Below are 15000 nucleotides of genomic sequence, written 5' to 3'. Positions count from 1 at the left end.
GACATGGCGTGGCTGGAGAGGCCGTTATTGTGAGCCCCGAGGACATGCACTCAGGAGCGCAGCGCAACGCCTAGGATTTATCCTTCAACCATGACTTAATTATCTAATAGAATCTACTGAGGTTTATCTAATTGAATAATTGATGGCCGCGCGGTAAACAACTCCTGGGCAACTATGGAAAGACAAAACGACTCCTCTCCTCTTTTCACCCCCCTAACCCCCCCCCCCCCCCACACACACACACAAAAACACACATACACGCAAAACCCCCACCCGTGTTTTTACATGGCGGCATTCCACTCACGGACGACCTAACAGGGGCAGAGGGACGAAGGGAGTCAGTCTGGCGACAAAGCGTCAGCCGCCCTAACTGGAGCCATGAAAGGCCAGGGCTAATGCTGTCAGTAGGAGGAAGGGGCTGGTTTGGAATGATAAAGGATGGAGGTTGGGAGGTTGGGGTGGGGGTTGGGGTGTGGGGGGGGCGCTTCTTGCAGTTGGTTGTGGGAGTTAAGTGGTGGAGACGGAGAGGATGGAGGATGGGGGGGTGCTGCTTTAAGGAAGCCTCTGGCAAAAGAGCACAGTTGAGGGGGTGTAGTGGGGCGGGGTATAGGAGAGAGAGAGAGAGAGAGAGAGAGGGAGGAAGGAAGGAAAAGAGACAAAGAGAAACAAAGAGAAGGAGGAGAAAAAAAACAACAAATAAAAACAAAAACAACTATTAGTATAATTGTATGCTATGTTCTAAAGCCTGTTCAGAGCCATGTATCCTGTGTTTTGACCATACAAGGCTATTCATTTCCTGGACTAAATTTGCGAGAGGAGAAAGAGAGAGAGAGAGAGAGACTGAGAGGATGAGGGAGGGAGAGGCATACATTACTGTTGAATGTTGGGGGAGATGCTGGAGTGGAACATTCTTGTTAGAGGAGCAGATCTACGGCTCCCGACAGACTAAACAGTGAAATACACACTGCCAGGTGAGAGAACAGACCCACACGCAGACTGCGGAATACTAAATACAGAAGAGTACACAATCTTCAGGAAAAAAAAAATACTGCAGTAACTGAAAACACAGCCGTGGTCAGCTCAGCTGTCTTCCACCGTTGCATTTAGGTTTGTAGGTCAAGTATTGTTTATTCGTCGACCATCTAAGAAGCAGATCAGGGATTTTAAAGCAAACGTCCACAAAGGCGGCCATTCTCCCGGCTCATCAGCACTCTGGACGCTGCCTCCCCGTCACCGGCTCCCTTTGATTAACGAGGCACGGCTCCCATCCCCGTGGCCCTCCACTGCTCTTCCAGGAGCCGTAATCCAATGCAAATCAATTCCATGCCATCCAGCAGCGCTGTGTGCGGCGCGGGGAGAGGGAGCCGGAGCAACAAAGCCTGGGATGTCTCCTGCATGTTTAGCACATGCTGGCCCTCCAATAATCAGGCTAACGGAGGAGGAGCAGGAGGAGCAGGAGGAGGAAGAGGAGGAGGAAGAGGAGGAGGGAGGAGGACGAGAGGTTGGGGATCTTTCTACCTGCAGGGCCCTGTCTTGCCTGTTCTCCCCGGTTGAACGGCTGACTGACCGGCCTCATCTGATGTTAATGCTAATGCTAACTGCTAAAGCTAAGCCTGCCGGAGGAGAGGATCCTCGCTGGCAGCGGGGGCGCCATGGCAACGGCAGAACCCAGCAAAATACATGGCAAATAGGTGCCGAGCCCCGTTCTGACAAGGGAGCTGGCAGCAGGGCTATGAGAGACACTGATGAGACAGAGAGGGAGAGAGAGAGAGAGAGAGAGAGAGAGAGAGAGAGAGATGTGAGAGGGGGAGAGATGAAGAGATAGAAATAGAATGATACAGTACATCACACAGTGCTGAAATACTGCACCATATAAGAGGCTGACAGAGTGATATAAATACAAGGTAATTTAAAGTAAAATATGAGGTGAAAAACTAAGATGGCAAGAATGAAAGGTGTTAGAGAGAGAGAGAGAGAGAGAGGCAGACTGAGACAGATGGAGGAAAAGAGCAATGTGGGGGTGGTGTGGAAAGCAGGTGAGAGAGAGAGAGAGAAGGAGAGAGAGAGAGAGAGAGAGAGAGAGAGAGAGATAGAGAGAGAGAGAGAGAGATGAGGGGAGAGTGTTTGCCGAGCGACGCTATTAAACCAGCGTGAAATGTGCGCTGTGTACCTGCGAGGGGCCTGGGATCTGTACCTCCCTCCCACGCCCCACGCCGCATTAATTCCAGTGCAGTGCATCTGTTTGATTCAGCAACTGTTGAACGGAGTGTCTGAGAGGGGGAGGAGGACGAGGACGCGGATGTTTGCTCTCTACTCGCAACCACCGCCGCTGCTGAAGTTAGGAGAAAGCAGGTGCCAGCGAGAGACAAATCAATATTTTGTTCTGCTCAGGCAAAGCGGTAACAAGGATGTTTGCTTCAGCGGATGTCCACAGAGGTCGTCTCCGTTGCTCCTCTCGCAGAGAGGGACGATAAATAGAGTGACGCAGGGGAAGAAAAGGAGGGATGAGAGAGGAGAGAGGGATAGAGACAGACAGGGAGAGGGAGAAGGAGAGGGACATGGGGCTCCTGGGCAGTAAATAATACTGCTTTGCTGAGTGGAGTGGGAGTGGGATAACGTGTGGGTCTGCTCCTGTGGAAAGGGGAATTTTCCATGTCTGTCAATCACTCCTCGGGGAAGGCGGCCTCTCAGTTAGGAATGGCCGTCTCCTGCTGAGGTGCTCTTTTGCTCTCTCTCTCTCTCTCTCTTTCTTCACCCCCTTCATCTCTCTCTCTCTCTCTTTCTTCACACCCCTCCATCTCTCTCTCTCCCTGTCCTCTCCCTCCTCTATCCACTTGCCGCTCCTCTCTTTACTACTCTTTCAATCTTCCTGTCATTTTTCACGCCCTCTCCTCCCATCTTCCTTTGTGCTCATTCCACTCTCTTCCATTTCCCACTCGTTCCTCTCCTCTGCTCCCCCTTCCTTCCCCTATCTCTGCTCTCCCTCTCTCTTTCTCTCTCTCTCTCTCTACCCTTCCTTCATCCCCTCATTTTTCCTTTCCTCTCTTTCCCCTGTCAGTAACCCCTAAGTGGAGGTGAGAGGTGTCTCAGCCCGCTCTCCACACACACACACACACACACACACACACACACACACACACACACACACACACACACACACACACACACACACACACACATACATACACACCCCTCCCACCGCTCGCGATTTCCGTGCTGTTGCCATGAGGATGGGGGCCAGCTGTGAGGCTGGGCCTCGGGGACGCGACACGGTCGAGTGCAAAATGGCCACCTGGCACACGCTGGGTTCTGGGAAGCAAATCAGAACTGGCCGTCCGTGAGCCTGGTGGGGTTCGGGGACGGGAAGAAGCCCCTTCGTCCTCTGCAGACACGGCAGACGAGCACGTCGAGCACAAGCACAAACAGCCGATGAGGCATGGCAGAAAAAAACAGCAACACTTCCTCGGAGAGAGAGGAGGAATCATATCAAAGTTTTCAAACGCCAATTACACGTGCAACAATGCAATCACCACATAATACACTGTACAGATCCTATAGAAGGGAAAATACAACACCAACATATGCCAATACCAGAGTGCAGCAATATTGAATATCGATGCTTTGTTGGTACCTGCAGCACAATGAGACTAAACAGCCCAATGAGACTAAACAGATTCCCTACTTTAGTCTGCTCTGTAGCCTACACCTCTGGCCATTATGGAGCCCAATGAGACTAAACAAATTCCCTACTTTACTCTGCTCTGTAGCCTACACCTCTGGCCATTATGGAGCCCGAAGTCTGCTGAATACAGAGCCGGTCTCATAATCACAGTCATCATGAGGCTCTGTTTGGCTATCAGCGAGTCCACACCCAGACAGTGATAGAAGCGGAGGACCAGAGAAAGAAAGAGACTAGACAGAGCTAAGAGAGAGAGAGAGAAAGGGGGAGAGATGGAGAGATGGAGAGATGGGGAGAAAGGCAGGGCGGCTATTTTGGGTTGATGCCACAGCAAAAGCACGGCCACATGCTCCACAGACGCCCGTGCCCACTCGCGGGGTCTGTTTACAAGCAGGCCAATGGGGCCGCTCCGCCAGGCCTCTCTCCGTACACACCGACAAACCACAGACGGGTGTTACGCATTAGCACAAACCGACTTGTACTTTTATAAACATCAGTTGTATATTTGTGGCCCAGCTTAGTATCTCCCAGGGATGAGCTTCTAGCAAATGCACCAAGCCTCACGTTAACTCACAGTTAAGTTTTTAACGATAGGGAAACCACTATCCGTGCAGCTAACTGATCTAGCCTCTGATGTTTGGCTTTAAAAGGCTTCCGGAGGTACCCTTTGGCCTCTGAGGTGTTTGACCGTTCTGAGAGACTGAACAAAAAAAAGCCCATGGCTGCCGTGCTAGAGTTAATTCTCCGAGCCTCAGCCCATTAGTGGAATGAGCTCCCTGAGCATGTGGCATTATGATGGCTGAGCAGAGGCCTCCACAGCCAGGATTATACATCACACTGAAGTGATAAGGAGTGATTCATAGTGGAGAAAAAACAGAGTGAGAAAAGAAGAAGATTAAATACCGTTGTATAAAAAAAGTGTATGACAAATAGAGGGATTTTTGTAACCGAGTGATCTTTGCATAACACACATGTTGTGTATGAATCTAACCCTGTTGATTCAACATTTGAAAGTGCTCTATAAAGGGCCTTTTGATTGGAGGGTATTCCCCATAGACATATATACATCTATGGTATTCCCCTAGTGGAAACGTTCTTCAAACGTTTCCTTCGTGCCCAGTCCCAGGCCAGCATCACAGAGGGCCCTTAGCGGAGCGGTGGCGCAGCAGCACGTATGGTGCGGTCGCTTTGCTCTCTGAAAAGCCTTCCTATTTATTAACCCCTGTGGAGGGGGCCCGGCACGCTACGCTATCAGATAGCGGCTAGCTTCAGCTGCAGATGACTAGCATTAGCGGGCTCTGCAAACCCCAGCCTAAAATTAGACCCCGGGAGTAAGTGGTGGGTCTACTCCCTGCCCCGTCTCCGCAGGAAGCCTGTGTGTGGTGGCAGAAGGGGACCACAAGCCACCACCCCACACAAACACACACACATACACACATACACACACAAACTCCACACCGCACCATCCACTAGCTCCACCCCACCCAACCCCACTGATGTTACCACTCTGTCAGACACATGTTAGCTCTCCAGTTTTCTATGAATAGAATCCATTTGGGTTTTTTTTTTTCAAAAAGGGCTGTTCAGAAAGAGATTATGCCCAGCGTTACACACACTGACTACCTCAAAACATCAGGCCTGGCGCACGTACCGTGCACACAGTATTGTCAGACGCCCACACACACACGCATTCACATGCAGAGACACATGCCCACTGGCACACGCGGTTAAGCCTCCCTTGCGCCAGCTGTGCCTCCATCTCGCCCCACACGCAAGGGCCAAAGCCCTCCAGGCGGCCATGACGGGTAAAGGTCCAGGAGGAGGCCACTCCTGGTCCAGACACTAGGGGCCTCAGTGTCCACCCATAGCGTTTTTAGTGTTGAGAGTGCCCAGTCAAGTGTTTATTGTTGCCAGGTTACTAAGTTTGATTGGTCATCGAGAGACAAGTGACATTGATGAGCCCTGAGCTTATCTGAAAGTTGAACAGAAAATACGATCAGCGCCGAGGGCTTTTTTTCCGCCAAGGACGCTGAGTGCTGTAAATGCTGAACTTCATAGGATTTGTATGGAAAATAGCTGCTATTAGCGCCAAAAAAAAAAAGTAATTGGTGGACACAGGCCCTAAATGTCTTGTGTTGTTCTCTTCTACACTGTTTCTATATGACAACTTTTCCTCCTCTGTTTTGTCATTGAATGGCCACACTTTCTTAGTCTGTGTGTCTTTTTCCTTTTTTATTTGCACAGAAGGCGGAAAGCGACGAGGGAGAAACAGCAGGCCGGCCCGTCACCTAGGAGAGGGTGTTGACAGTGACTCAGCCTCCGCTCGCTCGGCAGTGACCTTCCACAACGGCCATCACTCAGCGCATTAAAGCGATGAAGCCCTGCAAGGTGACTGACTTAGCAGCCAAGTGAGGGTGACTCCAAAACACACACAGGGGAAGTGGGGGGATGGGGGGCCGGGAGGAGTGTGTGTGTGTGTGGGGGGGGGGGGTAGTTGAGTCTGACACATCTGTTGCATGGAGCCCTTTGATCAGGTGAAAAGAACAGGCCTAAAGAGTGGGATTAGCTGGGGTGGGGGTGGTAAAGGGAGGGGAAGGGAGGGATTCTGAGGTAAGTAAAGGTGCCTGATAAGTTTCGGAGTGGTTAATTACAGGACAGGAGCTTACCACGGCTACCAGTTGCCAGGTCGGCCACTTTCTGGAAGGCATCGAGGAAGGCAGCCACGGCAACCACTGTTGTCCTATAAAACAACAACAACAACAACAAACAATTGTGATAAACATCTTTGGCATAGACCTTACACCTTTAGGCCAATCTCTCCACTCTCCTCTGAAGGCTTGTTTATTTCAGCGAAAACTGAGGACAAAGACAAAAAAATTAAATCCTGTGCAAAATTTGATCAAATTGGGATTATGCCTAAAACGTCACCTTAACCCTCATTTCCAAAGTTGGTCTCAGCTGGATTAAAAAATCCTCTTCCATAACAAGCCTGCCCTTGTGGCTTTAAAATCAGCCAAATGGGCCCTGGCCCAGCAGGCAGAACTTAACCTGCTCAGCTGGGGTCCTGTAGGATGGCGTGTTATGACTTGGGGGTTCATTACGGGTCACCCAGTACAAATCAGCCAGGAGCAGTCAAGAGTGGTGTTATGCGGAAAAATGCGTTTTTTGTGTGTTTCTTTGTCTCCTGTCTGTCTTTGAGCCAAATTAGATGTGTGCAGCTCAACCACACGCTCTTGGCTATTTTAAGACAAACATCACATTTTCTCAAAGGTGCGCTTTTAGCTCTGCTGACTCGGAAGGCGTCCCAAAAAAAGCCTAGCCTCGATCTGCTGGATAGAGAGCATGTGTGTGTGCAGTCAGCACCTCATCCTACAGTATATACCGCAACGCTTTCGCAGAAGAGCCAATTATCACAACTTGTGTGAGTGTGAAGACACACGGCTCCCGGCAATTTGCATCTTCCCTTTCACTTTGCCCTCGTCTTGTGTTCTGGTTTAGGGTTCGTTGAGGAGACTGACACCTCTGTGGAAAAAGGGGTACACGAGACTCAGGGGTGGCCCACATGCATATGAATAGACCTCAACTTTTGGGGGGCCCTCTCTGCCCCCTCTACCCCCCCCCCCCCTCGCCTCAGCTCTCGAAACTGGAGCTTAGGGTAAAGATCGCCAGCTTTGAGAGACAGAGGAATCTAGAGTTGGAAGCGGGTTAAACTGCTGCAACCTCTGGCCCAGAATAGATCACCTGCCACACAGTGCCAGTCTCCTCCGCCGAGATAATGAGTTTATGATTTGATCATTAATCTCGCCTGATGAAAGGTTAATTGAGTTTTGGGTTGTCTGTTCTGTTTTTTTTTCTTCCTCCTCCAGTTCCTTCCTTCCTTCCTTCCTCCTTGTTGGCGTCTTACGTGGAGTTCTCTGGTGACCTTCAGCCCCGGCTTGGCACTTGGCAGAATCTGTGAGCTCGGTGCCAAAACGCGCCGATCCAAAACACACGCCGACGGGGGAGGACCAAAGGGCCACGCCCCACCCGTTTGCTTACTCGACGTGGCTGATAACAGAGAGGGTTAAAGCGGGGCGAGAGGCGCAAACATTCGACCATTTCCGCATTCTGTTTTTTTGCAAAGGGGAGGGGGGGCGAAATCCCCCTTTAAGCAGACCTAGAAAGTGGCATTACATTTGAACTGAACTGCTTGCCAATCTGACAGAGATCGATATCCCACTATGACGTCTTTGCGACATGCCTCTTTAAGCAGACAGGAACTGTTCGAATTTTGCTTCCATAGAGATGCATTATGTTGCTCTATCTTGTCAGTAATGAAGGATCTTTGCTGATAACAAGCCTCATCAGTGCGGCCGAGGCAGGGGAGATGAAATCTAAGACTCACGCCTGGGGAGACTGGGTGAGGAGGGGAGAGAGGGGGGCGGTGGTGGTGGTGGTGGTGGTGGTGGGGTGTCCATGTGTGCTGTTGGTACATGTCTCACCTGAGCTGGGACTGCAGTTTGCCAGCTTTGCTGATGAAGTCCTCCCACACTGGATAGCTGCTCTGGGGAGATAAAAAACACAGAGAAGGCATTTGAGAGAAGAGTACCAAAAACATACCAAAGAGTACCAAAAAAAAGCACACACACACACACACACACACACACATACACACACACACACACACACACACACACACACACACACACACACACACACACACACACACACACGCACACACACGCATACACACACATACAAACACGCCCACACACAAACAGAACACAGTGAAGGACACAGCGATAAACATATGCACAAAGTACATACAGTAAACACACACACACGCGATGAGCGAGGACACACAGACACAGAGATAAAAGACGACAGGCAGCCAGCCTGATGCAAATCTATCACTGGCTCTGCGAGATGCCAGATTTCTCCAGTCTCTGTGGCGCAGGGTGTGCAGCAGAGATGGGATCAAACGAACCCAGCCAGAGCACACATCAAGGGATAAAGCTTGACTTTTGGGACTGCGTAAAATGGAGGACAAACGCACATACACAACGGGCACGGATGAAACAGTACAGTTAAGCGGATGCTGAGCTGAAGGAGGATGGCAGGGGAGAGGGATGGTCCTCTCGGCCTCATTAATCTGGAGGGAACACAAACATGGTGGACGCTGAGAGCACGATGAGACCCCATTTACGGCTAACTACACTCTGGTTACATGACGCTGTCTGCCTGGCTTTGAACTGGATGGTCCCTTTTCTCTCTATCTCCTCCTCCCTTTCTCTCTTAACCCTCTTTCCTCCTCTCGCTCCCTCTCCCTATATTTCTTTTCCTTTCTTTCTTCTCTCTCTCTCTCTCTCACTGTTCTCTCTCCTATTCCTTTCTCTCTTTTTCTCTCTCCCTCTATCTCTCCATCTTTCTTTTCCCTTCTTTCTCCTCTCTCTCTCTCTCTCTCTCTCTCTCTCTCTCTCTTTCCTTCTTTGAGCAAAAAGTGGGCCAGAATGTATAAACTAAAACGCACTGGGCAGGGAGGCCAGAGCTGGCTGGACGCATTCTGCGTTTTTGCTTTGCATGTCTGTGGTCGGGACAAAGCATCTGTCCGTGACGCGGTGCAGCCTGGGTCAAAACCAGCATGCCCACACCACAGCTGGTTAGCCTAGATACCACAGAGGTCAACTGGGGCTGACCTCATCCCCTATGACCTGGGGAGTCATGGCTATCTGATGTAAGGAGACAGGAACAGATGAACCAATTCATGTGGAACATGTGGCCAGTTGAAGATGCCATTCCTCTTATCTAAATGCCTTTGTCTCTCTACCAACAATGACAAAGGATAACCTCATGGCCATCTCCATTTGTTGTCTGGTGGCTGTAAGAGACATAGGTGTGCTCTCCACTTTGATACTGACACCTTCTTTTGTCGGATGTAAAATTACCTTCATTAACTGTCTGATTCTGTAGCACCCCACCCCCAACACAACACAAACAGAGAGATCACCAACCCCCTCTCTGCAGAAGGAGTTGGACGTCTGACATCTCAACACCTGCTTTCGCCCAACCCCCCCAATCAACCCTGGCTCTGTTTTTATTTCCCTCTCATATTGTGTGGTTGTGTGGTGCCCTACAACTGTTGCCGTGACAACGTGCGGAACAGGGCTGTGGTGGTGCGGGGACGATGACGCTGCAGTTCCATCTCCCTAGCAGCAGCTCCGTCAGCATGCGTTCTCCTCGCACACACACACACACGCAGACACACACACACACACACACACACGCGCAGGCACACACACACACACACACACACACACACACACACACACACACACACACACACACACACACACACACACACACACACACACACACACACACACACACACACACACACACACACACACACACACACACCATATCTCCCATTCAGGCAAATCAGAGCATTACTCCTACAAACAATCATCCAGAACATGATCTCTCTTTCTCTCGGAAGCCTGTTAGGCGTTCGATGCGCCTGTCCCTACAGTATGTGTGTGAGCAGCACAGATGCACGTGTGCCTCTGCGCTCGCTTGCTGTGGGGCGGCCTGTGGCACAGGACTATAAAGCTGTCACCCTGGTAATGGCTGTGTGGGCTTTCCTGGAACCGTGGCGTTTTGGAGGGCCGAGGCTTTCCCCCTCCGTAATTCCATCTCCTGACACCCCCTAGAGAGAGGATTACGGTGGCCCGGGAGATTACGACGGAATATTCAGATGAAGAGTTATTTGGACTAATAAGAGAAAGTGCATGAAATACTCGCAATCACATTAACTTTACATGTAAACCCACCAGCCTGTCCAAATTGCATTTTGAGACAGGGGGGGAGGGGTGCGAGGAAAGTTAGCGAGACAGAGAGACAGTGGAGATGAACCCCTTAAATGAGGGATTTTAATACTGCTGATGCAGCCAGAGGGCTACAGGCCATGTGTGAAAGTATTTTAAGAAATTGAAAGCTAATCTTGGCGGCGTGTGAAGTTAAGTACGTCTCGCAGTAATAAGATTGTAATTGATCCGGCCCATTCATTCAATTCAGTTAGGGGTGGTCTCATAAAGAAGGGGCTTTTTTTTGCAGCCTATGGAAAAATGTCTATATTACATGGAAGGCTTGAGTTACGCTAATGAATGAGAATACATCTGTTCACACAATGGAGCTATGCGAACCCCCTATTCATCACTTATTAATAGGTGCATGACATGTGCACACACACACACACACACGTACCCCCACACACATGCATGTGCACACACACACACACACACACACACACACACACACACACACACACACACACACACACACACACACACACACACAAAAGCCATGACATACTGATTCAATTTAGCAAACAAATGCTTATTAGCAAATACCCACAGAATTTCTCTAACCCACCATCTCTTGCTCACACACTCTAAACATCTCTCTGTGGAAAATCCCTTGCCACACAATACAAGATTATTCTAGGGCTTACAGAAAGCCATTTGTGAAATGATTCATATTACGTATCATTCCAGCCAAGAGCCAACAGGCCCTTCGGTTATGACAAAGACCAAGTAACTGAGACCTGTTCATTAACAGGGTAGCTTCAGGCAAAGACAAAATAAAGCTTTTGAATCAAGACTTGATGCTGTAGATGATGCAAACCCCATTGATGTGTGAAAAGTATATAGGCTATATTTATCCTCAAAGTTTCAAACCTGTAACTGAGCTTTCTTTAATATCACAGATGATTATGCAAAACTAAGAGAATCCTTCAAAATGTGTTAAATACTAACTGGTGATTATCTACAATAGCATAACTTCCAAAGAATCACTGACAGTCAAGTTCCATAGTCTTAACAGCTTTTCAGTGTTCTTCAACAGGCCTAGTTGTTCTGGCAGTATATAACTACAGGTTGGATAAATACTCTCAACTCTCAATAGGCTACAATGCTAAACTCTACACAGCCTTCTCACTCATTATACATCCAACATGATATAGGCCTAAACATTGACAATTAACAGCGGTATGGAGAATCACAAATAGAAGGAAGGCTGAGGACATTCATCTTTTCTCTCTCTTCAACCCAGTTCTGGCCATTCACCCCCCAACTCTACCCAACTCTACGCTTGGCCCCGCTAATGCTATGGCTAACCTCTCTGGCCTTTGAGGTCACCTGCCACTTCCCGCATTCCATAATCTGGAACAGGTGTGGACGCGGCTGTGAATGGAGGGTAGCACTGCGAACCAACCAATTGTGCCGCTTTCTTTTGATCATCTCCGGGAAACCCTTTCATTTAGCGCCAAAGTAAAAAATAAATAAACCTTAAGCTTTCGCTCAGTGTTCCCAAGTTTCAGTCACTGAAGCAGTCAAAAGATAAACTATTACTTTTGGTCATCATACTTTAGGTGCATAATAGGCCATAACCGCTGTGGGAAAACAGCAGGAAGAAATAGCCTAAAACAAACGATGTTCTACCACACATGACAACACTGACGTTGGCATCAGTTATTCTTGACACACAGGATAAGACTGTCTCTAATTAGTAATTTAACAAGACTCATTCTCGCAGCTCGTAGGTCTATGTTATCAGATCTGTTACATTGTTGTAAACCACTCCTATCAATTTCCTGCAAATAAAGCGATTGCAGGCGCTAGAACATTCTAAGAATAGCAGATAATTGACAGACAGGCCAACCTTGACTACTCATTCATACAGGCATTATACAAATCGCGTCACACAAGACATAAGACAGATACAGTATAAGCTACAGTTCAATGCCACATATGACAAAGACATCGTAAACGCCTTGTCATTCATTTCGGCCTCAGTCAAATGTGGGCTTTAACCACAGTGACGATCCGTGTGTGTGTCCAACCGCTATCTAGCCAATAAGCAAAGTCATAGCGTAGACTACAGTAGGCTATAGTAGGCTAATTTACTCGATACCGATTAATGTAAAAAGTACCATAAGGTTGGCATTAACATTTAAATGTAATATTGTGTTACCTTCATGTCGCCAATGACTGTTTGGAAAAGTCCTCCAAGCGCACTGCATTCTCTCTCCATCACCGTCTCCATTTTCTACCCTGCGTTTATTGTTTATTCTGCAAACACCCTGGTGTAATTTGTTTACTCTCGTTTCCTGGAGAGGTACCACCAAATTCTGTAGACAGCAGCCGTTGTTTTTCGACTAGAGGTGTAATTCCGCTCAGAGACTTCTGCGGTATCCCGTCTGCGTGAATAGCCTATACGCAGCACTCTCCTACGATGGAGAGGAAAATTCATTGAACGACTGCGACCAGAATTCAAGGCAGTCCTAGTTTCCACGCTGGTTTAAGTTCCATGGTTTCATTCCAGGGAGAAGATCCAAAACACCGTGCAGCCTAAGTAATTAAGAAAAAAAGCTAAACCCTGTGAGGTTTTTTGTTATATGAAAAAAAAACGTGTCCACTTAGCGTCTACCTAAGTCAATGCTATTTCAAGTGAGTTCCGACTCTCTGCTTACTTCAACTTCAAGCAATACAGATCACTCTGATGCGCGCGCCCCTCAGCGCAGCCGCGTGCAAACGCATTGCCCCGCCTTTGTAGGCTACGCTTCATCTGAAGCTAACAGGTTAACGGTGAAACATTCAACTCTGTGAACTGCAAGACATTAACACAAATAATGTCTGCTTGACGATCTGCTTTTCTTAATTCTTTCTAACCAGTAAAATATTCTAGGCGGAAGGTTGATTTCAGGTTGTAGCTACAATAATTACCTGACCAGCCACCTGTTGTGTGTCTATTTATGGACATCCCATTTTAACACTATGCAAAGTATATGTTTACATTACGGCAACAATGTATTCTCGTGAGGGTCTTTGTGGCGGGTGTTTGATCATGTGAAAATGAGTAGCTGGCCAGGTTCTAAATAACCTCATGAATTTGGTTATAGCGCACCAGCGCCACACCGTGACCATCTTTTTCAAGGCGTATAGCCTATAGCTAATATATCATTTCAATCAACTAACACCTGTGATTGGAGGCAAATGTTCTTGGTAAAAGTGTTTGATTACTGTAAAAAAAACCCCGCAAGCAACATACTTAATTGTACATCTGAAAGATTCAAAGTTTTTTATTATTATTATTATTTAGCCCAAATAGCCTAGTGTCATACAGGTGATGTTTTTTGGAACAATTGATGATCAACCCCTGAAAATTACTGAATGAATTGGCCAGGATATGACTAATTTTTTAGTTGAAGTCAGTAGCCTATCTTGTTAAATTGGGTGTCCACTAGAGGTCTCCATGTGATTTCTCGCTACTGCTTGAATGAATCCAAGTGATTGTTTTATGCTTTAGCTGCAAAGACAAATCTAAAATAGGCTACACTCAATATTAGTATTGAGGGTGAGGGAATTGTCTCCATGTGTCATTCATGTTGCCAAAGTATCGGAGAGGATCTGTATGTGCTGTTATTGATTCAATTATCTAGAAATAGTATTGCAATGGGAGTTAATAGAAGATCGAATGAAACAGACAGCTGAATATTATCTGAAGATATCAGAAGAATACTTAGACTAGACATGGAACATGGCCTTGATGGGGCATAAAAGTGTGAGCTAGCTTGAAGCTTGAAATTGTCAATTCGGTTGACAGATAGATCAACAAAGCCAACATCTCACCCCACTCTTCGACCCAACAGACGCACATTTCTTCTTTCTCGAGTCTTTCTCGTCACAGAAGAAATCTGTGGTTCCGAGTGCATTAATTAATCTGTCAGCCTCTGGAGTCCCAGTCTTCAGCTGTGCTAAAGCTATCGCCACATCAGAGTCCCAGCAGACTCCCTGCACCCCCCATCACACACACACACACACACACACACACACACACACACACACACACACACACACACACACACACACACACACACATACACATACACACACACACACACACACCACCACCACCACCTTTTTTTTTGCACCCTCTGACTCTGACCAAATCGCCAGGCCTGCCGTCTAATTATCCCCGGTCCCTTTGCGGTGGGTGCTGTCCTGTCTCCTGACAGCTCGCTTTGTGCCGGCGGCTGGCGGGTGGGACTGGAGGGGGCCCTGAAATGTGAGGGACTGCAGGGCCAAGTGGCTGAGACTGACACCATAACCACAGACAGGGGCTGGTAATGACAGATGGCAACAGTGCCATTAGCCTCCGGCACAGGCCCAGAGCAATGAAATTACAGGAATCAGAGGGCCTGTGTGGGCTTCCCATCTGCAAAGCCACTCAGTGCCGAGCATGGATGGGGTCGATGGGGACTGTTGAGGGGAAACCAGCTCACA

At 48.3% G+C, this 15000-nt stretch overlaps 1 protein-coding gene across 7 annotated transcripts in view; it reads right to left on the bottom strand.

The window, feature by feature from the left end:
- The window catches only part of LOC134073172 (protein MTSS 1-like), a 42142-nt gene extending 28950 nt beyond the window's left edge, over window positions 1-13192 (bottom strand). For all 7 annotated transcript variants that reach the window (XM_062530155.1, XM_062530160.1, XM_062530157.1 and 4 more), the window contains exons 1-3: window positions 12689-13192; window positions 8161-8222; window positions 6346-6419 (exon numbers count right to left, since the gene is read on the bottom strand). In XM_062530155.1, the coding sequence (XP_062386139.1) occupies window positions 6346-6419; window positions 8161-8222; window positions 12689-12760 (208 nt within the window). In that variant the 5' untranslated portion in view covers window positions 12761-13192. The remainder of the gene's footprint in view (window positions 1-6345; window positions 6420-8160; window positions 8223-12688) is intronic.
- Between the last annotated feature and the right edge of the window lie 1808 nt (window positions 13193-15000).

This window comes from Sardina pilchardus, chromosome 24 (assembly GCF_963854185.1).
Source record: "Sardina pilchardus chromosome 24, fSarPil1.1, whole genome shotgun sequence".
NCBI classification, from domain to species: Eukaryota; Metazoa; Chordata; class Actinopteri; order Clupeiformes; family Clupeidae; genus Sardina; species Sardina pilchardus.
This window is presented reverse-complemented; position numbering and strand designations above follow the sequence as displayed.